Below are 27,358 nucleotides of genomic sequence, written 5' to 3'. Positions count from 1 at the left end.
GCTCATGGGGAGGAGCAGGAGGACTCCCCCTACCGGGACTCGCAAGAACTGTACCAGTCACCTGCAGTGGACCCAGACCTCTTGGGTGTTGAGGTAGAGAAGCTTACCTGCCAGCTTCTGCAAACTCAGCTTGCGTCAATAGCGGGATGGAAGGAGGCCTTCCTGGAGAAGCTGACCGGGCGGTGGACGGCCTCGCCATCAACAACATTGACCCCAGAGGAGAGGGGATCCAGCACCCAGGAAGTGGAGGTAAGGGGTGCGGTTCTGACCCCGGCAGTTGAGGAATCTGTAATAGGGTCCCTGCCACTTCCGCTGCTCTATACACCCGGCCAGGGTTTTGATCTTCTCGGGGAGCAGTCATCAGGCACCGGGAGCACCCAGGTGGCGGGTAATAACACCGCTTCCACGGCTGAGGAAACCCTGGTAGAGCCTCTAACACCCCCACCAACCCCAACACCAAGACATGCGTCCCAATTGCTCCACTGGGATCAGGGAAGCTGTATCTCAGACGAGATGCCAGCCCCACTGACACCAATGAGTGGGCCTCAGGAGGTGCACGCTGAGCCAGTGGTATTCAAAGGGGGACCCCAGGGGGCTGATATAATCGAGCTCCAAGGGGAAACCCAGGCCATCACGTGTGAAGAATATTGCAGGCAGCTGGCAGCAAAATATGATGCAGAAAGGAGTGCCCGGAAGGAGGCGAGGGAGAGTAGGAACCTGCAGGTTAAGGCCCAAGCCCATCAGAGTAAACGCATTGACCAAGGCCCACTGCGGCAAGGGGTGGTGGTTGCATTTCATCAAAAAAAGGGTGGTATGCTTTGAACGTTCGAAAATGTACCTCCATGTCAGAGAAACCAACAGCTGCGGACCAGGCAGCAGCCCCAACCAATGAAAGCGCAGCCAAGCCAGTCACCCAGCGCACACAAGCCACTCGGACACTCGTGGTGGAGTCAACTATCCTAGCATTATACGATGTAACTGTGGAAAGTTATGATCCAGAGTTTTCCCGGCCAGGGAGTGGCTGTCTTCAGATGCATCCTTGGAAAAGGAAGTAAACTGCTACAGAAATAAGAGAGCAAAATGTAAAAAGTTTGAAAGTTGCAATTATTGCTAACCAGTTTGAAAGACAATAGGATCATGAACAGTGAATGATCAAACTGCCTGTACATGGTTAGCACTTCTTAAAGTGCTTCTTAGTGGTTTTACCTCACATATTCAATGTGAGTAGAACCTTCCTTGTTTAATCTTGTATCACAGAACGAAAACCGTCTGGCGTGACCGAAGACGTGGTCCTATGTGGAGACCAGCTATGCTCTGCAATCACGCCCAGAGCCTACGTGGGTGGTTTGGGACGGTTCCCCCATAGCACACTGACTGGAGAAATGCCCCGGCTTGGGATCCCAAGAAAGCTTGATGAACTCTGTCAAGAATTGCACTTAATAGGAAAATGTTTTACTGATGTTTTACTGTTTTAATTAGGAGTGACCTGGTGAGCTCAAAGAAGAAGAGTTAATTGAAAGCAGTATTGATGTTTATTGAAAGTATGCTAATGTTTTATTGAAAGTAGTAATGCCAATGTTTATGCTTGATAGTTATGTAATGCAACGTTTAAGAGCCTCCTATAAAGGGAATAAATGTTTTTGCCTGTTCCCCTGTTTTACCTGTTGGAATGCATTCTACAAAATGTTTGCATTTGTTCACCAGTTGCCACAGTGGCATTGCCTCCCTCACAGGGGGCGATGCCATACCCGGAAGCAAGAGGGATCCCCTTTGCAGATAACACATCATGCAACACTTTCCTGACTCCAGACCAGAAGGGGGAGCTCTAAACCCAGTTTCAGGGGAGCCGTCCTATGAGTTCTTGTCTGCAGGCTGGGTTAGTTAGTCAGTCTGAGGGAGACAGTGAAGGAGGAAGCAAGTGTGGAGGCCTGGGTGTGGAGCTGCAACTGAGCTCACCCCAGGACTGAGCGCAAAAGACTGGACACCAGAGTCTGTGGTTGTGTGGGGACTGCATGCCCAGCAACCGAATCCGGAGGTCAGGAGATTACAGGTCTCCTGGCCACAACTGACACCCGAAGGCACAGCAGCAGACTAGAGCCCAGAGTCACCACGAGGGAGTGACACCTGGAAAAGGCTCGAGCTGCCTGCCATGGGGGTAGTGTTCCACTTAAGGGACAGACTGAGAGGGACTTGAAGAGAGCTTAAGGCATCAAGGACCTAAAGAACAGCGCAGTAGGAAGGACCCCAACCCCACCTGGCTAGGGGGATTCTAAGCTGCTTCCAGGCTGCCCGGTTCTCCAAGATCACCTGTCACCAGTACCCCGGATTGTACCACAGGTGGCGTCACGAACATTCCCTTTATCCCTTACAAACTTTATTTTCCATCATCCATCCCTTTAAATTGCGCACCCAGGGCCACGGACCGAGTCACCGCTGCCGTGACCACCCCTTTAAGAACCGTCCGACCTGGTTCTGAGTACCCCACGACTCTAGCTGGTGTTGCATTGGCCTAGGCCAGTTTATACCCCTCTGGGGCAGAATATACCTCGTTTATATTATGGCCAAGGCCAATCTATACCCCGCGGTATACATGGGCCTAGGCCAGATTATACCCCTCCAGGGCCAGAATATACCTCAGCTGCTGTAGATCAGATTTTTCACGCTTTTGAGAACCATTGAGTGATATACTTAATAACGGGGCCCCAGTCAGTGCACAGGGGCCTCAGGCAGTGCACAGGGGCGCCTGACATCACACAGGGGCCCCAGAAATTCCACAGGATTGAGTGATATACTCAAGAACGGAGCCCCAGGCAGCGCACAGGGGGCAGAGACAGCGCATAGGGCCCCAGACAGTGCAAGGAGTCCCAGACATGGCACAGGGGACCCAGACATCGCACAGGATTTAGTGATATACTCAAGAATGGGACCCCAGACAGCGCACAGGGGGGCAAAGACATCACACACGGGGGTAGAGATATTGCACAGGGGGCAGAGACAGCGCACGGGGGGGGGGTGTTACTATTAGTGTTAGTAAAATGGGTTTTGTTCAGCGACAGAGTGTTTTTTTACTTGTATGGCTTTATTATTTGCACATTTTAAGCCTATGATGTTAACATATTTGTGTTTATTTATTATGGCGGAGGGTACATATTGCAACGGGGTGCATGACAGAGCAGACAGGGACAGCAGACCAGTAAACAATTGAAAAGACCTTTATTGGGACTGGAAGAATATTCTATCAAATGTAAATACGATTCCTTAGAGTCTGCAATGTGGCCTCAACAAAATGAACAAATCTGGGGACGCTAACCATAATCCGACATCAAGGAAGGTGCAACAGCAGTCCTTAGACTAGTCCCACAAATCCAGCAAGGTGGGCAAGAAATAACAATCCATCAGGGCAACTGATCTCCAATCTTCCATATGCCAGGACCTAGCCACAGCAGCAGATCCTTGCCTTTTACAAGACACAGCACCATCTAACAAACCAAACCTGTGACTTATTGTTCTACCTCTCTTGGGATCAGCCCCAGGTTGGACAGCCCACCTCCTTAAACATTTGCTACAGGTAGATGAAGAAGCTTCCAAAAGGCCAGAGTCTGCCTGTCTGCAGGGTTGTGTGTTAGGGAGGCCCCCTGTTCTCACCAGATGCAGGATAGAAAAAGCTAGTATGGGCCTGATTAAAGTATGGTCCATGAAAACAAGATGGGGGTGACACTGTGTTACACGTTTATCATTATAGTCCTTAGCACTGCCACGGGTACATACGCATCAAAGAAACAACCTGGTGGTTGTCGAGCGATAGAGGGACGGTTTAAATGTTTCCCACTGCCCATAGACGACAAAGTATGCCCCTGAGATTAGGAAAGGTCAACTCAAAGACTTTCTTGGTAGTTTTTCCTTTCGTTATTTTCAGACATGAAGCCTCCTGCTGAAATTTCTTTGTTTAAGCCAGAGGCATGATTATTAACTACTTTCATTATAAATGCCATTTTTCCTATAAAGCTTGTACCGTCAGATATTACTGCGAGCTGAGGGTACGCAGGGCGATGGGGGGGCACCACCTTTAAAAGGCAACGACTGTGTGTATAAACCGCATTAGCATTATTGCACAGTAATCATCTTTTTATCGAGATGCGCTCTGTGTATGAGCCGCTCACACTTTCCATATTTTATACAGCGCGCAGCGCCTCGGCCTCGCTCTCTCGTGTTTAGAGAGCCTTTATTAACTGTAGGAGGCTCACTCTTCGGGGAAACATGTCAGATGAAGATTTATAGTGCGCTGGTAACAAAGCTGCATTTTCAGCATTAAGGAGCTGACGTTATTAGTTTGGGTTTTTTTGGTCACCGGGGGAGTCCTGCTGACATTTCTTTTCAAATTTAATTTTAATATTGGAAAAGGTGATAAGAGACAGAGGCCGATCCCCGATTCACAGCTCGTTAACTGTTTCCGATGGTTTTCTACAGGTAAAGTGGTATACGGGGAACCCATAGCTGCCGGCCTGGGCACTGATGGCACTAATTATTGGCACAAGGATTGGAGTCATGCTGCTGGACACGTGATGGGACCCCCACTTCGTCCAGACCCGAGCACCCCAAAATATCTAATGCAATTACTTGCAAAGTAAGTACACCTATGGCACCTAACATTTCATACCTATCGTCAATGTCATCATAAGTACCTCATTAAAGAAGTACTAAGGATTTATTAAATAATTATTATTACAACTAATTATTCTCCTCAACTTACAATAGCTAAAACTTTTTTTTACTTTGTGTTGGATACTGATTACTATTTTGGGGTCCATATGACTTTCTTATCTCTTTTTATTCTTTTTTTGGAAGGAGAAGTGAACAAAAAACAGCAATTCTACCATGTCTATTTTTTTTTTTAATTTCAAAATTCATTGTTGATAAATATTATACTATTGTTTTTGTTAGCACTTATGCAGGTGACCATACCAAATATGTTTATTTTTGTTTTTATTTTCATTTTGAGAAAAAGGAGGTGATTTGAACTTTTAAATTTTTTTCTACCTATTTTTCTTTTTTCTTTTTCTTTTAGCCCTCTAGTGGATTTGAGCCTATCATGGGAATCGTAATGACTCCTTTCCCAATTTCCAACCTTAAAAAAATGCTGTTGTCACAATTGACAGCGTCATTACAATTTTTTCAGACGGATTTGAAATGGGTCTGAAAACATACAGAAAAAACCTTGGAGCTTTACATTCCCAATGAAAACTAGTAAAGATATAATAATGAATGCCTGAAAAATTGATGCAAAAATATAACACTCTTTTTTTTTAAATTCGTTTATTAATTGCAGAATAAATCATACAATACACACATTTGCATTTGATTCTATCATTATCCATTATGACATACAATGTGAATCGTTACAATGCATAGTATTACAAAAGTAATAAACAGTGCATGTCAATCACAAGTATCTTATTGTAAAACCTTAACTACCTCAACTACTAAAAGAACGAAAAGAACTAAAAAAAAAAAAAAAAAAAACGCCGCCAAAAGAAAGTTCCGTATAGATTTCACCCTGTAAGTAATGTCTCCAAAACCACAGGCCTCACTTCCTATGTATATATTAGAGTATTATAGGTTATAGAGTAAGATGAGAGGAGTTCCATTTACCCCATATTTTCTCAAATTTATCTGGACATCCTCTATTCTGATATAGTGTCCGTTCATACGGGATAATTGAGTTCACTAAATCCACCCAAGCTCTAAGAGATGGGCAAGAACCACCCATCCATCTCAGCGCCAGTACTTTTCGCGCCAGGAACAGTGTCTCTCGCAAAAAAATCCCAGTGTGGTGGTCCCAAACTCCTGCATCCCACACCCCAAATAAGCAGGTCAATGGCTCAAGTGGGACAGGGATCAACAGCAAAGATGTCAACAATGTTGTCACCTCTTTCCAATAATGAGAGATAATGGGACATCTCCATATCATATGAATAAAATCCGCATCACTTAAGTGACATCTCAAACAATCTGACGAATGGAGACGTCCCATCTTGAAAAGACGAGTCGGGGTCAGATAGGATTGATATATTATGTACAGCTGAGTCATCCTATTGTTAATTGATGGGGAAACCTTAGTTGGAGATTCCAAAATGTCTTCCCATTCTTCCCCCAGCGTATCCGGAAGAAGCCCCTCCCACCTTTTCTTAATAGAATCTATAGTAGACCCCTCTCCTATGGATAATAGATAAGTGTATAAAGAGGAGATAAGTCCTTGAGGGCCTTGTGAATTGAGAATACCTATCAGTGGAAGAGATGAAATGGCTCGACCCGTACCCACATTTCGCATGTGTGATTGAAAGGCTGATCTCAACTGCAGATAGCGGAAAAACTGGGATCTTGGGATGTTATAAGTATTTTGTAATTGTTCAAAGGAGGTAAAAAAACCCTGGTTGTGTACATTTCCTACTGAGAGAACACCGTGTGATATCCAAAATTCCGTGGATGGGTGGCCTAACAATCCCGGGAGATAACTGTTATTCCACAGTGGCATTTCAGCCACTATATCAACAAATTTGGTTATTTTTTTTATTTGACTCCATATTGATCTTGCCAACCGAAGCAAAGGAAGCAAACGGGGAACACCGACCCTCTCCATCTCCAAAAACCCCAGTGGACAATCGATCCTAGCAGAGTAAAGCAGATGACTCTCTGAATTAGGAAGAGGATTAGAATTATTGGGCATCCACTTATTTATCATTTTAACCTGCCCGGCTAGATAATATAAGTAGAAGTCTGGCAAAGCCGCTCCTCCCCCCCGTCTCGGTCTCTGTAGAGTAGATAACCTAAGTTTAGGCCTACTTTTCCCCCATATAAAGGACGTGGTTAGGGAATTTAGAGTCGCAAAGAGGGATTTAGGTATTGGGACAGCACTATGTTGAAGGCAGTAGTTTAACTTGGGAAGCAGTATCATTTTGATCAAATTAATGCGGCCAGCCACAGAGAGAGGGAGTTTATCCCAAGTATTAAATTTAGATTTTACCAGATCAATTAATGGGTAAATGTTAAATTGTAAATCAAATCTACTATGTTGAGACATATGTATTCCTAGATATTTGAAATTAGAGACAATGGGTAACGCCGAGAGAGTCCCGAGACGCAACATTGGGACATGAGAAAGAGGCATCAGGGCAGACTTATCCCAATTTATATAAAGACCAGAGAATTTGCTAAATTTGTCAATAATTGTTATTACTTTTGGTAGCGTATCCTCTGTTTGATCCATAAATACCACCATATCATCAGCATAGAGGCCAATAATATCTACCCGATCTGCAATGCGTATCCCCTTGATGTCGCTGGAGGATCTCATCTGTATTGCCAGAGCCTCTATTGCCAATGCAAATAGAGCAGGGGAGAGAGGGCACCCCTGGCGAGTCCCTCTATGTAAAGAAAAAGGCTCGGATATTGAGCCATTCACTATCATACGCGCCCTAGGTTTCGTATATAATGTTCCTATCCCTTTCAGAAATCTGTCCCCAAAACCATACTTCCGCAAACATGCAAACAGAAAGGACCACTCGAGGGAGTCAAAAGCTTTGGCTGCATCCAGCGATGCCAATGCCCACTTATTATCTGGCTCCAAAGAGCTATATTGAATAACCGATTGGACCCGTCTAATATTGATGGAAGTACTTTTCCCAGGCATAAAGCCTGTTTGATCTGGGTGTATGAGATCTAATATAATCGTATTCAGTCTGGTAGCCAGAATTTTAGTAAAAATCTTGTAATCTACGTTCACCAGGGATATAGGTCGGTACGATCCACAATCGAGAGGATCCTTCCCCTCTTTCCTGTGTACTATAATATTGGCATCATAAAACGTTTCAGGGACAGACTCTCCCCTCCATATTCCCCCGAGTACCTTCAATAGAAGTGGTGCCAACTTGTCCCTGTATTTCCTATATAGCTCAATGGGGAACCCATCAGGACCCGGGGCCTTCCCTGTAGCCATGTCCGCTATAGCCTGCTCCACTTCCTCCAAAGTAAACTCCGCATCCATAAAGGTCTGTTGGGATGGGCTCAACGAGGGAAACGTTATATCCGATAAATAATCCAAACATTCATTAGTATCAAAACCGCTACCAGATTTATATAACAAATTATAATAATCGTGAAAACCTTGAAGTACCTCATCAGTAGAGGATACTAATGTACCATCAGGCATACGGATTTGTAATATTGTGTTGGATGTATTGTGTTGGCGCACTAAGAAAGCCAAGAGCGTACTGGCCTGGTTCCCCAGCTCAAAATAGGACTGGCGGGTAAAGAATAATTTACGTTTCGATTTAACGTCTATATGTTGGGCATATAATCTCTGGGAGGTGAGCCACTCAGCCCTGTTACTGCTGGTCTGATTTGCTATATATGTAGCCTCTGAATCCTTTAATCGTTGCTCCATCTCGTCATCCTCCCCCGCCGTCACCCTTTTAATGTAAGAGATTGTAGAGGACAAGCATCCCCTTAAATATGCCTTCAGAGTGTCCCAAAATAAACCAAGATTCTGGGGTTCTGGATGTGCTAAAATAAAACTATTTAATTGTTCGACTGTCCTGTCACTTGAATCTATCAATTTCAACCAGAAAGGGTTTAATTTCCAGGATCTATTGTTATTGGATTGACCATATTTAAGTTTAAGAATTACTGGACTGTGGTCCGAGATCCCCCTGTTACCATGTTCAATATTATCCACCTGCAGTGCCACGCCACTAGATCCAAATATATAATCTATACGAGATAAAGATTGTTTAGTGGATGAGTGGCAGGTATACCCTCTATCCTCTGGATGACTCATTCTCCACAAGTCCAACCAACCGCTGCCATCCATAAACAGCGCCAGCTGGGAGGGCGATTGAGGCAAAGACTCCCCGGATACTGTGTTATCCAACCTCACTCTGTCCTTAGAATGGTCCATTACTAGGTTGAAGTCACCCATGCAGATAACATTGGCATCTGGATATTTTAAGGAGAAACCCAATGCCATACGGAGAACCGACATATTAGCAGGGGGAGGGTTATAAACACAAAGTATCACATATTCACATGAATTGAGAATTGCATGTACAAAAACAAAGCGGCCCTCCGGATCCCGCCGTGCCTCCCTCGCCTCCCACCTAACCCCCCTGTGTATCAATAAGGAGACCCCTCTTGAGTAGCTAGTATGGAATGCATGGAGCGACCACTGTACCCATGGCTTTTGTATACATCGAACCGTATCCCTAGTCAGGTGTGTCTCCATCAATGCCACGACATGAGGATTGTGTTTTTTGATCTGTGAAAATACTTTAACTTTCTTCCGAGGAGTCTTAATACCCCGTATGTTCCAGGTCATATATATAATTTCAGATCCCATATTTATATAAAAAGAGAAAAATAATATATGTCAACAATATTATACGGGCGTGATCCAGAGACACCCCACAGAGCAAAAAAAAAATCAATATTGGCGGCAACCATATACATCAAACAGTCAGAACTAGTGCATAAACTCAAACCCAACATAACTTGAACAATAGAGGAGCATGCTTCCATACTCCCACAGTCAAATAGAAACGGGGATACCCTCACTGAATTCAGTGTCCGGTATTGTTGACTTCTTTCGCACCTATGTAAAGAGCTCTATTTATATTGCCATTTGATAAAGAACCCAAATTAGGAGTTTTTTTGGGCTTTGGACCGTCCGTGAGACCGCAACCATTCGGCCACTTCTGCTGGGTCTGTAAAAAATAAAGAGGATCCATCATGGACAATGCGGAGCCGGGCTGGATAGAGCATGGAATAAATTATATTCTTGTCTCGAAGTAGCTTTTTGACTTCCATAAATCGTGCCCGCTGTTTCTGGAGCTCCATGGAGAAATCCGGAAAAATCGATATGATGGTATTGTTGAGTTTAATGGGGCCCTTCTGCCTTGCCAAGCGAAGAATAGCATCTCTATCTCTGCAATTAAGGAGGCGTGCCAGAAACGGTCGAGGTGGAGTTCCAGGGGGCAGAGGTCTCGTTGGGACCCTATGGGCTCTTTCCACTGAGAATGTTGAGGAGAATCCATCTCCCAGGGTGGACTTAAGCCAGTCTTCCAGGAATTGCTCAGGCTGCTGACCCTCCGATCGCTCCGGGAGACCAATAATTCGAATATTATTGCGACGCAGTCTGTTTTCCAAATCATCCGCCTTTTGTTTCCATGCGTTTACGGAGCCAGCAGCTTTTGTCAGTTTAGCTTCCATGGGAGTAATAGTATCTTCTATATGTGACACTCTTGTTTCCACCTCCGAAATACGCCCTCTCATAGCTTGCATGTCATGTCGCAAACGACCCACCTCAGTATGCACATCCTCTATTTTTTCCGTAAGAGATGATCTAGTGAGGGAGATAGCCTGCATTAACTGCTCGGATGCTTGTTTAAGAGTCAGTTCGTCTTGTTCTCCCTCCTCGTTACTATCAGAAGGACGGCTCTTACGCTGGGTAAGTGCAGGATTATTTCTGAGAGTGCGCACATTGTCCGAGGAATCATCTCTGGCAAATTTCCTCAGTTTATCAGCCGCCCCTGCTCCCCTAGGGTGTTGCATGGTGGGCAAGCAGAGGAACTCCACAAAGTAATCCTGATTGTGATTGCAGATAAACCAAGCTCTAGCTTCAGGTCCTGTATAATATTAGACTGTACGTCAAAGGGGGTCACAGGGCTGGCAGACAGTAATAATGAGGGTCACAGGGTGGTTGTTCAGATGTTTACTCAGGCTCTATATAACTTAACGGGCTCTCAGTCCGCACACAGGGAGGTCAGCAGGAAGGGGGTTAATTCCCAGTTTTATGGTGCTGCTAAACGAAGCGGCTGTATGACAGGGGAGGCACAGGGCCCAATATTTCAGGGCACACACCGCACCACCCCCCCAGTTCCTTATTTGCGTGTTCTCCTTCCAAGCAGCACCGCAGGTATATGAGGCACTGCTCCCTTTGCTGTTAGGGAGCGTGCTATGCCAATGTCCGCCACTCCCGTGGGCACCGCTGTCCCCCTCAGGTCTCCCAACCTCCGTGCACAAGCACAGCTCTCACCGCTGCGATCCTGCTTCCGTTCGCCCCGACGAGAAGAGAGCCCGGCTTCAGCAGGAGACGGCGCCGCGTCCTGTGTCCTGGAGCGCGCGCACCGAAGATGGCCGCCACTGCACGTGGATCCTCCCGGCCTCTCTGTCCCTGCAGCTCCCGCCGCCTCAGATCACTACGGCAGCCGTCCGGAGGGCTCACAAGGTTCCTCTAAGTGTGGGGTCTCAGCCCCTGTCGGTTCTGTTTGCGGGGATGAGATATATGTGGCAGGATTGAATCAGGATGTATGGAGCTCTTACTCAGTGCGTCCTTCTTCTCCGGCTACATAGCCACGCCCCAATATAACACTCTTTATTAATTATATAGCATAAACAAGGCACACAAATATATGAAAAATCACATGAAATATACAAAAAATGACACCACAACTATTGGACAGGTCTGATAGCAAATGATGCACAAAATCTGGCATGGCAGGCTATTCATAACATGAGAGCATTCCCAGGACACACACATATGTGTATGCATAAAGGGGGGAAAAAAAGGAGAACCTCAAGGAATAAACCTGTAAAACTGGGCTAAAGACCATGCAGGTCTTGTCAATATTATGAATGAACCACAAGGCTACAAGTAAAGTGCAAATAGTGCATGTGAAAAAATCGACTAGCCCGTCTTACCCATCGGAAGCTCATCAAGAGAATGCCGAAAGCAGTCATCAAAGCAAAAGGTGGCTACTTTGAAGAACCTAGAACATAAGACATATTTTCAGTTGTTTCACACTTTTTTGTTAAGTACCGTATATAATCGAGTATAAGCCGACCCGAGTATAAGCCGACCCCCCTAATTTTGCCACAAAAAACTGGGAAAACTTATTGACTCGAGTATAAGCCTAGGGTGGAAATGCAGCAGCTACCGGTGAACTTCAAAAATAAAAATAGATGCTCCATACCGTTCATTATGGCCCCATAGCTGTGCCATATAGTGCTCTGCACCGTTCATTATTGCCCCATAGATGTGCCATATAGTGCTCTGCACCGTTCATTATTGCCCCATAGCTGTGCCATATAGTGCTCTGCACCGTTCATTATTGCCCCATAGCTGTGCCATATAGTGCTCTGCACCGTTCATTATTGCCCCATAGCTGTGCCATATAGTGCTCTGCACCGTTCATTATTGCCCCATAGCTGTGCCATATAGTGCTCTGCACCGTTCATTCTTGCCCCATATATGCTCCTTATAAAGCTGTGCACCGTTCATTCTTGCCCCATATATGCTCCTTATAAAGCTGTGCACCGTTCATTCTTGCCCCATATATGCTCCTTATAAAGCTGTGCACCGTTCATTCTTGCCCCATATATGCTCCTTATAAAGCTGTGCACCGTTCATTCTTGCCCCATATATGCTCCTTATAAAGCTGTGCACCGTTCATTCTTGCCCCATATATGCTCCTTATAAAGCTGTGCACCGTTCATCCTTGCCCCATATATGCTCCTTATAAAGCTGTGCACCGTTCATTCTTGCCCCATATATGCTCCTTATAAAGCTCTGCCATTGCTGCTGCTGCAATAATAAAAAAAAGCCATACTCAACCCCCCTTGATTGCAGCTCCCGGCGTCTCGTTCTGGCGTCTCGTCCCGGCGTCTCTTTGCACTGACTGTTCAGGCAGAGGGCGCCGCGCACACTATATGCGTCATCGCGCCCTCTGACCTGCACAGTCAGAGCGCAGAGACGCCGGGAAGACAGAGCGGCGCCGGGAAGATGGAGCGACGCCCGGCGTGTGGAACGCGGACAGGTGAATATAAAATACTTACCTAGTCCTGGCGCTCCTGACGCTGCCCCTGCCTGTCACACTGTCTCCAGGTGCCGCAGCTCTTCCTGTCAGCGGTCACTGGCACCGCTCAGACCCAGAGGAATGAATATGTGGCTCCACCCCCATGGGAGTGGAGTCCATATTCATTTCTCTAATGAGCGGTCCCACGTGACCGCTGACAGGAAGAGCTGCGGCACCCGGAGACAGTGTGACAGGCAGGGGCAGCATCAGGAGCGCCAGGACTAGGTGAGTATGCCTCAGCGCCCCCTCTCACCCTCACCTGCCGACCCTGCCGCCCACCGTGACTCGAGTATAAGCCGAGAGGGGCAATTTCAGCCCAAAAATTTGGGCTGAAAATCTCGGCTTATACTCGAGTATATACGGTATATAATTCCACATGTGTTAATTCATAGTTTTGATGTACATCTTCAGTGTGAATGTACAATTTTCATAGTCATGAAAATACAGAAAAATCTTCAAATGAGAAGGTGTGTGCAAACTTTTGGTCAGTACTGTATAAAAGGCACTCAAAGAGTCTCCTACAGTGGGGAAAATTAATATTTGATATGCAGCGCCCCAGGGTCCTGGTCGTTGCAGTAATGTCATTCTTCCACCAGGGGCAGTGATGTTACATCTGAAGGCAATAAAGGAGATCACTTTACCAGGTATCACAAACCACACAACACACTTCACACTCCAGTCCACCAGGGGTAGCTATGCTCCTATTTAGTAAGGCACTCTTCACAATTAGGTAAAACTGGTGGTCTGGATAGGAAGTTAGGCAGAAGTGAGCTGGGCTTCACCCAGTGAGCTGCTATCTGGGCTCCGCTCAGGTAGTGGGTCCCTGACAGGGGTGGGATCCTGTCAGAGGCCTAGACAGAAGGCCATGGAGCTGCGCCTGCCCACGTGCGGCAGCGTCATAAGAAAGAGACATTGAAGGAGAATTGTGTTGCAGAGAGTGAGAAACGAAGTGATAGCAAGAGGAGAGGAAACCAGAAGGAGTTCTGCCCTGTAAAAGGCTGCCTCCCTTCTAAGGCGCAGGATTCGGTAGCTGGAACACCGAGGGAGTCATCGTCTCCAAGCCTGGCTCCAGAGACCGGCAGGACAGCTAATTCCATATTAGTTGCCCAACCTTTACCCAGGAGGCCAGGAGGCACGGTGGCAACGATGGGAGGCCGGGGTATCTAAGAGCTCCTGTAAAAAGCCTTAAGCCACCAGTCATACGGGTTGTTCCTATCCATTTGGGGGACAGAGAGAAAGACCTAACATCTAGAACACCAACATCAGTTGTGAGGACCTTATGAGAAGCTTAGCAGTAAGGTACTACAACATCCAGGTGCTAGAGGAAGGCTACTGATTTCCACCTGGATAAGGGGACTCTGGATTTGCCTTCATACCGGCCGGACTCTGCCTACCCTTTGATCTGGTGCTCTGGACTGTGGATGCTGAAGCCTTCAGTAAAAAGGTAAAGAGACTGCACCCATGTGTCCTCGTTCTTCACTGCGCCTCACACCATCCATCATCCACACACTGGGAAGCCCTGGGGACATACTTCACCTGTGGGAAGGTATACCATCTAGCTGCCATAACATCACCCCAGCGGACCCCTAGGCAGCGTCGGTCACCCTGACCGAATACCACAGGTGGCGTCACGAACATTATCCTTTTAAAGACCTTTCCCCCATTTACAACGGACGCCCCTAGGGCCACGGACCGGGTCAGCCACCATGACATCCCCCTTGAGAACCGAAGAAGGCTTGGCTCCGAGTAACCCCTAGCCATTGGGGGCGCTCCAGATACACTGCAGATTTTGTAAGTTTTCCACCTACAAAAAATGGAGAGGTCTGTAATTTTTATTGTAGGTAAACTTCAACTATGAGAGACGGAATCTAAAAAAATTCTGGAAAAATCACATTGTATGATTTTTACATAATTAATTGCATTTTATTGCATGAAATAAGTATTTGATACAAGACAAAAGCAGAACTTAATATTTATTACAGAAACCTTTGTTTGCAATTACAGAGGTCAGATGTTTCCTGTATTTCTTGACTAAGGTTGCACACACTGCAGCAGGGATTTTGGCCCACTCCTGCATACAGATTTTCTCTAGATTTTTAAGGTTTCTGGGATGTCACTGGGCAACATTGAGTTTCAGCTCCTTCTAAAGTTTTTCAATTGGGTTCATGTCTAGAGACTGGCTAGCCCACTCCAGGACCTTGAAATGCTTCATACGGAGCACTTCCTTAGTTGCCCTAGCTGTCTGTTTTGGGTCATTGTCTGTTATGATACGGTGGTCTAGGAGCAACATGGAACGAGCTCTGAAGGAAGTGGTAACTGTACTGACCGCAGTCCCTAAGCTCAACACAACACTAGAAGTAGCCGTGGAGTGCTCCTAACTCTCCCTAGGCATCTCGTCACAGCCTAAGAGCTAACTACCCCTAAAGATAGAAGCAGGAAAGCTATCTTGCCTCAGAGAAAATCCCCAAAGGATAGATTAGCCCCCCACAAACAATGACTGTGAGTGGAGAGGGAAAAGACATACACAATGAAACCAGGATGAGCACAGGAGGCCAGTCTAGCTAAATAGATAGGACAGGATGGAATACTGTGCGGTCAGTATAAAACACTACAAAAAATCCACGCAGAGTTTACAAAAAATCTCCACACCTGACTAAAGGTGTGGAGGGTAAATCTGCCTCCCAGAGCTTCCAGAAAGACAGAATTAATTCATACTGATAAGCTGGACAAACATAGAAAGCACTGAATGGATAAGTCCACAATCTATGGACAGAAAAGAGCAAGCAAAAACTTAGCTTTGCTGAACTGGTCAGGATAACAGGGAAATCCAAAGAGATGTGAATCCAACCAGGAACCATTTACAAGTGGCACTGGCTAAAGGAAAGAGCCAGGCCTAAATAGCCGAGAAGAAGAGACGATAAGTGGAGGCAGCTGGAGACAGCTAACTCCAAGGAGCAGCCATACCACTTGAAACCACAAGAGGGAGCCCAAGAGCAGAACTCACAAAAGTGCCACTTACAACCACCGGAGGGAGCCCAAGAGCGGAATTCACAACAGTACCCCCCCCTTGAGGAGGGGTCACCGAACCTTCACCAGAGCCCCCAGGCCGATCAGGACGAGCCAAGTGAAAAGCACGAACCAAATCGGTGGTATGGACATCGGAGGCAACAACCCAAGAATTATCCTCCTGGCCATAACCCTTCCACTTGACAAGATACTGAAGCCTCCACCTCGAAAAACGAGAATCCAAAATCTTCTCAACCTCATATTCCAACTCTCCCTCAACCAACACCGGGGCAGGAGGGTCAACCGAGGGAACAACGGGCACCACATATCTCCGCAACAAAGATCTATGGAAAACATTATGAATGGCAAAAGAGGCTGGAAGAGCCAAACGAAAAGACACTGGATTAATAATTTCAGAAATTTTATAAGGACCAATAAACCGAGGCTTAAACTTAGGGGAAGAAACCTTCATAGGAACATGACGAGAGGACAACCAAACCTAATCCCCCACACGAAGCCGGGGACCAACACACCGACGGCGGTTAGCAAAACGTTGAGCCCTTTCCTGAGACGTCAAATTGTCCACCACATGAGTCCAAATCTGCTGCAGCCTGTCCACCACAGAATCAACACCAGGACAATCAGAAGGCTCAACCTGCCCAGAAGAAAAACGAGGATGAAAACCAAAATTACAAAAGAAAGGTGAAACCAAAGTAGCCGAACTAGCCCGATTATTAAGGGCAAACTCGGCCAACGGCAAGAAAGACACCCAATCATCCTGATCAGCAGACACAAAGCATCTCAAATAGGTCTCCAAGGTCTGATTAGTTCGCTCAGTTTGGCCATTAGTCTGAGGATGAAACGCCGAAGAAAAAGACAATTCGATGCCCATCCTAGCACAAAAGGCCCGCCAAAATCTAGAGACAAACTGAGAACCTCTGTCAGACACAATATTCTCCGGAATGCCATGCAAACGAACCACATGCTGAAAAAATAATGGAACCAGATCTGAGGAGGAAGGCAACTTAGGCAAAGGTACCAGATGGACCATTTTAGAGAACCGGTCACAAACAACCCAGATAACAGACATTTTCTGGGAAACAGGAAGATCTGAAATAAAATCCATGGAAATATGCGTCCAGGGCCTCTCAGGGACCAGCAAAGGCAAAAGCAACCCACTAGCGCGGGAACAGCAAGGCTTGGCCCGGGCGCAATTCCACAGGACTGCACAAAAGCACGCACATCGCGCGACAAGGAAGGCCACCAAAAGGACCTAGCAACCAAATCTCTGGTACCAAAAATCCCAGGATGACCAGCCAACACTGAACAATGAACCTCAGAAATTACCTTACTTGTCCATCTATCAGGAACAAACAGCTTCCCCACTGGACAGCGGTCAGGCCTATCAGCCTGAAATTCCTGAAGCACCCGCCGCAAATCAGGGGAGATAGCAGAAAGAATCACCCCCTCCTTAAGAATGCCAACCGGCTCAAGGACCCCAGGAGAATCAGGCGAAAAACTCCTAGAGAGGGCATCAGCCTTAACATTCTTAGATCCCGGAAGATACGAGACCACAAAATCAAAACGGGAGAAAAACAGGGACCATCGATCCTGTCTAGGATTCAGCCGCTTGGCCGACTCGAGTTAAATCAGATTCTTATGATCGGTCAGGACCACAACGCGGTGTTTAGCTCCCTCAAGCCAATGTCGCCACTCCTCAAACACCCACTTCATAGCCAACAACTCCCGATTGCCGACATCATAATTGCGTTCCGCAGGCGAAAACTTTCTGGAAAAAAAAGCACACGGTTTCATCAAAGAACCATCAGACTCCCTCTGAGACAAAACGGCCCCTGCCCCAATCTCAGAAGCGTCGACCTCAACCTGAAAAGGAAGAGAAACATCCGGCTGACGCAACAAAGGGGCAGAAGTAAATCGGCGTTTAAGCTCCTGAAAGGCCTCAACAGCCTCAGAGGACCAATTCGTCACATCAGCGCCTTTCTTCGTCAAATCAGTAAGGGGCTTAACCACACTGGAAAAGTTGGCAATGAAACGGCGATAGAAATTAGCAAAGCCCAAAAATTTTTGAAAGCCCTTCACAGATGTGGGTTGGATCCAGTCATGAATAGCTTGGACCTTAACAGGATCCATTTCTATAGACGAGGGAGAAAAAATAAATCCCAATAAAGAGACCTTCTGAACTCCGAATAGGCACTTAGACCCCTTCACAAACAAAGCATTATCACGAAGGATCTGGAACACCATCCTGACCTGCTTCACATGAGACTCCCAATCATTGGAAAAAATCAAAATATCATCCAAATATACGACCATGAATTTATCAAGATAATTGCGGAAAATATCATGCATGAAAGACTGGAACACATATGGAGCATTAGAGAGCCCAAATGGCATCACAAGGTATTCAAAATGGCCTTCGGGCGTATTAAATGCAGTTTTCCATTCGTCACCCTGTTTAATACGAACAAGATTATATGCCCCTCGGAGGTCAATCTTAGTAAACCAACAAGTCCCCTTAATCTGAGCAAACAAATCAGTAAGCAAAGGCAAGGGGTATTGGAATTTGACCGTGATCTTATTAAGAAGACGATAATCAATACAGAGTCTCAAGGAGCCATCCTTCTTAGCAACAAAAAAGAAACCCGCTCCCAATGGTGACGAAGAGGGCCGAATATGCCCTTTCTCCAAAGATTCCATAACATAGCTCCGCATGGCGGCATGCTCTGGCACAGACAGATTCAAAAGTCGGCCCTTAGGGAACTTACAACCAGGAATCAAGTTAATAGCACAATCACAGTCCCTATGTGGAGGAAGGGACTGGACTTGGGCTCATCATATACATCCTGGAAATCCGACAAAAACTCAGGGACCTCAGAAGAGGGGGAAGAGGAAATCAAACATCAAAGGAGCGTCACTATGTACTCCTCGACAACCCCAACTAGTCACCGACATAGTTTTCCAATCCAGCACCGGATTATGTTCCTGTAACCATGGAAATCCCAGTACAACAACATCATGCAGGTTATGCAACACCAGAAAACGGCAATCTTCCTGATGTGCAGGAGCCATGTACATAGTCATCTGTGTCCAGTACTGAGGTTTATCTTTGGCCAAGGGTGTAGCATCAATGCCCCTCCAAGGAATAGGGCTCTGCAAAGGCTGCAAAGAAAAACCACAGCGCCTGGCGAATTCTAAGTCCATTAAGTTCAGGGCAGCGCCTGAATCCACAAATGCCATGACAGAAAAGGACGACAATGAACAAATCAGGGTCACAGATAAGAGAAATTTAGGCTGTATAATACTAATGGTAACAGACCTAGCGACTCTCTTAGTACGCTTAGGGCAATCAGAGATAACATGAGCCGAATCACCACAGTAAAAACACAGCCTATTATGACGTCCGAATTCCTGCCGTTCTATTCTAGTCAAAATCCTATCACATTGCATAGGTTCAGGACTATGCTCAGAGGATACTGCCATATGGTGCACAGCTTTGCGCTCGCGCAGACGCCGATCAATCTGAATGGCTAGAGACATAGATTCGCTCAAACCGGCAGGCGTAGGAAAGCCCACCATAACATCTATAAGGGTTTCAGAAAGACCTTTTCTGAAAATAGCAGCCAGAGCCTCTTCATTCCATTTAGTGAGCACAGACCATTTTCTAAATTTCTGGCAGTATAACTCTGCTGCTTCCTGACCTTGACACAAGGCCAACAGGGTTTTTTCTGCATGATCCACAGAATTAGGTTCGTCATACAATAATCCGAGCGCTTGAAAAAATGCATCTACATTCAATAATGCCGGATCCCCTGTTTCAAGAGAAAAAGCCCAGTCTTGAGGGTCACCACGCAGCAAGGATATGATGATTTTCACCTGCTGAATGGGATCACCAGAAGAACGGGGTTTCAAAGCAAAAAACAATTTGCAGTTATTTTTAAAGTTCAAAAACTTGGATCTGTCCCCAAAAAACAAATCAGGAGTAGAAATTCTGGGCTCTAAAGCCGGAGTCTGGACAACATAGTCCTGGATACTCTGTACTCTTGCAGCAAGTTGATCCACACAAGAAAACAAACCCTGAACATCCATGCCAAAGCATATATCCTGAACCACCCAGATATCAAGAGGAAAAAAAAAAAGACAAACCAAAGCACAGAAAAAAAATGGTTCAGAACTTTCTTTTCCTTCTTTTGAGATACATTTAATTCATTTTGGGCCACTTGTACTGTTATGATCTGGTGGTTTAGGAACAACATGAGACAAGCTCTGAAGGAGGTGGTATCTGTACTGACCGCAAACCCTGAACCTAGCAGCGCAACTAAAAATAGCCGTGGGGGGTACCTGACGCTCCCTAGACCCCTCGGCACAGCCTAAGATCTAATTTCCCCTAAAGATGGAAACAGGAAACCTATCTTGCCTCAGAGAAAATCCCCAAAGGAAAGATAGCCCCCCACAAATATTGACGGTGAGAGGAGGGGAAAATAACATACGCAGAAATGAAATCAGATTTTAGCGTAGGAGGCCAGTCTAGCTTGATAGATGGACAGGAAAGGATACTGTGCGGTCAGTATAAAAACTACAAAACAATCCACACAGAGTTTACAAAATCTCCACACCTGACTAAAGGTGTGGAGGGTAAATCTGCTTCCCAGAGCTTCCAGCTAACAGAAATAATCCATACTGACAAGCTGGACAAATATAGAATGCACAGAACAATAAGTCCACAACATGTGGACTGAAATGAGCAAAGCCAGAACTAATATTTGCAGAACTGGTCAGGAAACCAGGAGAATCCAAGCAGAGATGTGAATCCCGCCAGGAAACATTGACAAGTGGCACAGGCTGAAGAAATAGCCAGACTTAAATAGCTGAGCAGAAGAGACGATAAGTGGAGGCAGCTGATGACAGCTAACTCCAAGGAGCAACCATACCACTAGAAACCCCAAGAGGGAGCCCAAGAGCAGAACTCACAAAAGTGCCACTTACAACCACCGGAGGGAGCCCAAGAGCGGAATTCACAACAGTGATGTATATGGATAGCCCCAACCAGGGCAGCGGGGTACTCGGTACCGGGTCCGGTCTTAAAGGGGATGTCACGGTGGCTGCGACCCGGTCCGTGGCCCTGGGCGCCCAATTAAAGGGAAAGGTCTTTAAGGGGATTTGTGAATAAAGTCTATTGTTCGTGATGCCACCTGTGGTGTTCACTCAGTAGGGACCGACGCTGCTTAAAGGGGTCCTCTGGGGTGATGTTGTTGCAGCAAGATGGTAACGCTTCCCACAGGTGAAGCAGGGTCCCCAGGACTCCCAAGGTGTGTGGCAAAGATGGTGTATGCTGAATAATAAGTGGAGGACACAGAGTTTGCTGTCTTTTACCTGGTTTACTGATGGTAGCAGTAGTAGTCCTCAGTCCAGGGTACCAAGTGCAGGGTTGCTGTGGTCCGGCCAGCTTGGAGGCAATAAGAGGTTCCTTTACCAGGTGAGGTCCGCAAGCCTTTCCTGCTAGCGCCGTTTAGTTTGTTAGGTCCCTGCTGCTTGAAGCTCAGTGCAAGTTCCCTCTCTCCTGTCCTAAGACAGATGTCTATACGATAGGCAGTTTGAGCCTGTTTATAGGATCTCTTAGATGACCCGGCACTTACAGTCACTGCTTCACCTCAGACTTGTTACAGGCAATTGACATAAAGTACTATGCCTTCCGTTTCTGTTGCGCGTCCTGGAGAACAACACGACCTCGGGCTCCTGGTACCCGGTTTCTACGCTCTGGCTCCTAAGGTGTCCTTCCACTGTTCCCCTCCTGAGCACTTTCCTCCTCTGTGCTTATTTCCTCTAAGCTCCTCCACAATTCAACTCTCCTTCTGCTTCTCTTTCCAGGGGTAGCAGCTCCCTCGTGGCTGCTCGGTTCCCACATCTTCTCCAGATGTCCTTCTCCACTACTGTCCTCCTTGGTCCCTCTGGACCAACTAACTAGCTCCTCCTCCAGACCAGGATACATAAAGTCTAAGGGAGCTCCCCTGAATCCGGGTCCTGAGCTCCCCCTCCTGGCCTAGATTCAGATGTGTTGAATGCGAGTGCCTTACCAGATAGATAGAATCTCCCTTGCCTCCAAGCGTGACATCACCCTCCCCAAAGGAGGCAACATCATTGCAGCAGCCGATTACCTGGGGGTGCTGCATATACAGCAGACCTCACACTGCTTGAGCTCTGAAAATGTAACATGAGCAGTGATGAAAGTCCCTCTTTGAGGAGATCTACAGTGCAATATACATCTGTGTTTGGAACAACTTGCATTGAGTTCTTTTCAAAAGTTGTCATCTCAAAGAGTTGACTGCGCTCCTGACCACCTCAAACCTAGAAAAGCATTGAAAAGCAGCAATGATGCGAGGGACCCATTACTGTGAGTGCTAGCTGTGTTACACAGCTCTGATGATGGCTCCTTCTCATAGGAGAATGTTAATTTTAGAATTCTTCAATTCTAATGTTTTGCAATATATTGTGCAAGAAATCACAGGTTGAAGTCTCCCATGATAAAACCGACGCAAACACTTTTTTCTTATGAAATAATAAAAAGAAAAAAAACAACTAAAATTTAAAATCATCCACACACAAAACCCCCCAGAAATGCCAGAATTGATTTTTTTTTGTGACACCCCCCTCTAAAAATATAAAATAAAAAGCAATCAGAAAGTTGTGTGTACTGTAACCCAAAATGGTAGCAATAGAAGCTGCAATTCACCTTGCAAAAAAATCAAGCCCTCATACAGCTCCATTATGGGTCTTAGAAAATGGTGGCACAAATCAATAAATGACTGAATTAAAAAAATATATATTATAAAGTAAAAAAAAAACTGCCATTTTGTATTGCTGTAATCATACAGACCAAGAGAATAAAGTTACAGGTTATTTTACTGCAGAATGATCACCATAAAAATGAAATCCCCCAAAACATTGAGAGATCGGCAAATGCACACACCTTTATTATAGCTAATGTCTCCCATTCAATTTTAAGATCCAAAATGCTGCAGGGCAACGCTTTTTTTTTTCTGATTTCATTATATTCCCACCACTAGGGGGAGCAACTACATCAGGATTATAGAACTCAGTGGGTGCTGCATTAACTTGTACGCAGTGAGCTCCCCCTAGTGGAAGCTGCATGTATATTTATGAACAATGTCATAGAAAACTACAATTTGTCCTGCTAAAAAAATACAAGCCCTCTTACAGCTATGTCCAAGGTAAATAAAAAACTGATGGCTTTCTGACGAAGGGAAGCAAAAAATGAAAGTGCATAACCTGAAAAAAAATGTCGTGGCAGAAAAGGGTTCATGACAGCAAACAGAGACCTTGAAAACAATAAGGAATTATTGAAAGTAAATAAAGTATTGTAAGATGTAACATAGTAACATAGTAACATAGTTAGTAAGGCCGAAAAAAGACATTTGTCCATCCAGTTCAGCCTATATTCCATCATAATAAATCCCCAGATCTACGTCCTTCTACAGAACCTAATAATTGTATGATACAATATTGTTCTGCTCCAGGAAGACATCCAGGCCTCTCTTGAACCCCTCGACTGAGTTCGCCATCACCACCTCCTCAGGCAAGCAATTCCAGATTCTCACTGCCCTAACAGTAAAGAATCCTCTTCTATGTTGGTGGAAAAACCTTCTCTCCTCCAGACGCAAAGAATGCCCCCTTGTGCCCGTCACCTTCCTTGGTATAAACAAATCCTCAGCGAGATATTTGTATTGTCCCCTTATATACTTATACATGGTTATTAGATCGCCCCTCAGTCGTCTTTTTTCTAGACTAAATAATCCTAATTTCGCTAATCTATCTGGGTATTGTAGTTCTCCCATCCCCTTTATTAATTTTGTTGCCTTCCTTTGTACTCTCTCTAGTTCCATTATATCCTTCCTGAGCACCGGTGCCCAAAACTGGACACAGTACTCCATGTGCGGTCTAACTAGGGATTTGTACAGAGGCAGTATAATGCTCTCATCATGTGTATCCAGACCTCTTTTAATGCACCCCATGATCCTGTTTGCCTTGGCAGCTGCTGCCTGGCACTGGCTGCTCCAGGTAAGTTTATCATTAACTAGGATCCCCAAGTCCTGCTCCCTGTCAGATTTACCCAGTGGTTTCCCGTTCAGTGTGTAATGGTGATATTGATTCCTTCTTCCCATGTGTATAACCTTACATTTATCATTGTTAAACCTCATCTGCCACCTTTCAGCCCAAGATTCCAACCTATCCAGATCCATCTGTAGCAGAATACTATCCTCTCTTGTATTAACTGCTTTACATAGTTTTGTATCATCTGCAAATATCGATATTTTACTGTGTAAACCTTCTACCAGATCATTAATGAATATGTTGAAGAGAACAGGTCCCAATACTGACCCCTGCGGTACCCCACTGGTCACGGCGACCCAGTTAGAGACTATACCATTTATAACCACCCTCTGCTTTCTATCACTAAGCCAGTTACTAACCCATTTACACACATTTTCCCCCAGACCAAGCATTCTCATTTTGTGTACCAACCTCTTGTGCGGCACGGTATCAAACGCTTTGGAAAAATCGAGATATACCACGTCCAATGACTCACCGTGGTCCAGTCTATAGCTTACCTCTTCATAAAAACTGATTAGATTGGTTTGACAGGAGCGATTTCTCATAAACCCATGCTGATATGGAGTTAAACAGTTATTCTCATTGAGATAATCCAGAATAACATCCCTCAGAAACCCTTCAAATATTTTACCAACAATAGAGGTTAGACTTACTGGCCTATAATTTCCAGGTTCACTTTTCCAGGTTCATGTATAATTATTCGATCCACCAAGAAAGGATGTTTAGTTGCCAGAACATTTTAACCCTTTAAAGTATGTTCTATGACTTAAGGCGTGTTCTGTAACTTAGGGTATGTACTATAACTTAGGGTATATTCTATGACTAAAGGGCATGTTCTATGACTTAGTATATGTTGGACATGTTCTATCATTTAGGGTATGGTCTATGACTTAGGCCGGTTTCACACGTCCAGATACTTCCGACACCAGAAAAATCGGTAGCGGAGATATCCATGTCCGTGTGCTCACGTAGTAGATCCGTGTGGCACACGTGCGGCAGCCATGTGCCACCCGTGTGGCGCATCAGGACCACACGGACGGCCGCCAGGAAGCATCAGGACCACACGAACGGCCACCGGGAAGAATCAGGACCACACGGACGGCTGCCGGGAAGCATCAGGACCACACGGACGGCCGCCGGGAAGCATCAGGACCACACGGACGGCCGCCGGGAAGCATCAGGACCACACGGACGGCTGCCGGAAAAGCATCAGGACCACACGGACGGCTGCTGGAGAAACAACGCCACAGTAAGCGCTGTTCCCCTGCTTGTGGTGCTGAAGCCGGCTGTCATCCATTCTCCTCTGCTCGGCTGAAAGCTGTGCGAGCAGGGGAGCAGGGATCAAAGAAAACCCGATGTGCGGTCCCCCGTACATTTTCCAACCAACCCAGCAAAACTCACAGGTGCGGGCTGCTATTCTCAGGCTGGTAAGGGGCCATGGCTATGGGCCCCCAGCCTTAAAACAGCAGCCCGCAGCTGCCCAGAAAAGGCGCATCTATTAGATCTGTCACTACACGTACCAGAGGTACTGACGTGAGAAACCGGCCTTAGAGTATGCTCTATGACTTAGGCTATGTTGGATATATTCTATAACTTAGGGTATGTTCTATGATGTAGGGCATGTTGGATATGTTCTATAATTTAGGGTATTTTCTGTGACTTAGGCTATGTTCTATGGCTTAGAGTATGTTCTATGATTTAGGGTATGTCCCCCTGTGAGTTCTGTCTATATCTCTATGATTGGAGCTGACCCCTCCTCACTTTCTTGCATGTTGCAGTGATGACCTGAGTGTTACCGGCACAGATAACTGCACATTTGACACTTGTCAGAAGGCGCTCGGCAAAGATGACTTCACTAAGATCCCCAATGGAGTGAACGGCGTGGAGGACAGGATGTCTGTGATCTGGGAAAAAGGGGTGGTAAGAAACTGAAAAAAAAAAACATAGAGAAATGTTTCCATCATGTCATTATCATTTGATTTTTCTATTACTTTTTATTAATCTCAACCTTTCAAATTTTGTCCATTTCAGACAGAGAAACTATAGGGAACCATAGCAAAAGTTAGAATAAGCCCCGCTCATATTGAGATCTGCAAATACACACACCTTTATTATAGCTAATATCTATATTAGGTGCAGTGAGCTCCCCCTAGTGGAGGCTACATGTAGCCATTTTTTTTAGTATTACTGCTAGTAAGGGAAGCAGTTTAACTGAAGATTCCCTTTTACCAGGGGTACCTTAACAGTAAGCTATATTTTAAGGGAAAAATGAATTGATAGTTTGATAGCTCTCAAAGTCTCACAGACAAGCACTAGTAACTTTACATCACACAGGCATATATTGTTAGATACTGAATATAAACGAGTGTTTTGTAATATACATATACTGTATATATTATATATATTCTATGTTTTTATATATATATATATATATATATATATATTATAGAAGACTTATTTAATAATAGTAGTCAGTATCTAATAATATGTCTGCGTGACATTACTAGCGTTTGCTTGTGAGCCTAAAAGTATATATATGTATATATAAATATTTGTTTTAATTTTTTCTGCTTTTGAATTTATCAATCATATATTTATAATATCATTTGTATAAGTTATTTGTGCCTCCTCCTCAATCATGGAACTTTTCCTATGGTGCAGTACCCAATCCTATCCTGTAGATGTCACTGTTGCTATTGAGGTCTATAGAAAGCGGTGGCTAGCTCCTCACTTACACAGCATTGAATGGGCTAGCAAAAGAAAGAATATTTAATTTATTGACAAAATCTTGAAGATAATCTTTCGATTTTGGCAGAAATATAACTTAAAGCTTTGCAGTACCGATATAAAATTAGCAAAAGGCACCCTACCTACCATAAGCCATTTATAACACTGGTGTCTTATGTGGCAGAGGGGTCTTTGGACCCCCTCAGGCACCAGGACCAGGGTAAGAATGCTACCACTTCACCCACTATAACTATATTCATGGGGTTAGGTAATAATATTACAGTCCTGGAGTTTTATACTTTTTCTTTTGCCCTTCAGCACAGTGGTGTTATGGATGAGAACAGATTTGTAGCTGTCACGAGCTCCAATGCCGCGAGGATTTTCAACATGTATCCGAGGAAGGGGAAAATAGCGAAAGGCTCCGATGCAGATGTTGTTATCTGGGATCCGGAAGCTACAAGGTAAAGGCATTAAAAAATATTACTGATATATGAGCGCCATCGCCTGATAACAAGGACCCTTAGAACGGTGTCAGGGACGCGCAGCAGAGACCAAAAGTCAATACTGAAAAG

The 27,358-nt window shown here is 45.3% G+C and overlaps 1 protein-coding gene across 2 annotated transcripts in view; it reads left to right on the top strand.

Annotated features, from left to right (window-relative positions):
* DPYS (dihydropyrimidinase) overlaps positions 1 to 27,358 on the top strand; it is a 96,508-nt gene that overhangs the window by 36,858 nt on the left and 32,292 nt on the right. For both annotated transcript variants that reach the window (XM_069731761.1, XM_069731762.1), the window contains exons 5-7: positions 4,468 to 4,624; positions 25,838 to 25,979; positions 27,105 to 27,247. In XM_069731761.1, the coding sequence (XP_069587862.1) occupies positions 4,468 to 4,624; positions 25,838 to 25,979; positions 27,105 to 27,247 (442 nt within the window). The remainder of the gene's footprint in view (positions 1 to 4,467; positions 4,625 to 25,837; positions 25,980 to 27,104; positions 27,248 to 27,358) is intronic.

This window comes from Ranitomeya imitator, chromosome 6 (assembly GCF_032444005.1).
Source record: "Ranitomeya imitator isolate aRanImi1 chromosome 6, aRanImi1.pri, whole genome shotgun sequence".
Classification (NCBI taxonomy): Eukaryota; Metazoa; Chordata; class Amphibia; order Anura; family Dendrobatidae; genus Ranitomeya; species Ranitomeya imitator.
The sequence above is the reverse complement of the archived record's forward strand: the minus strand, read 5'-3'. Positions and strand labels throughout refer to the sequence as shown.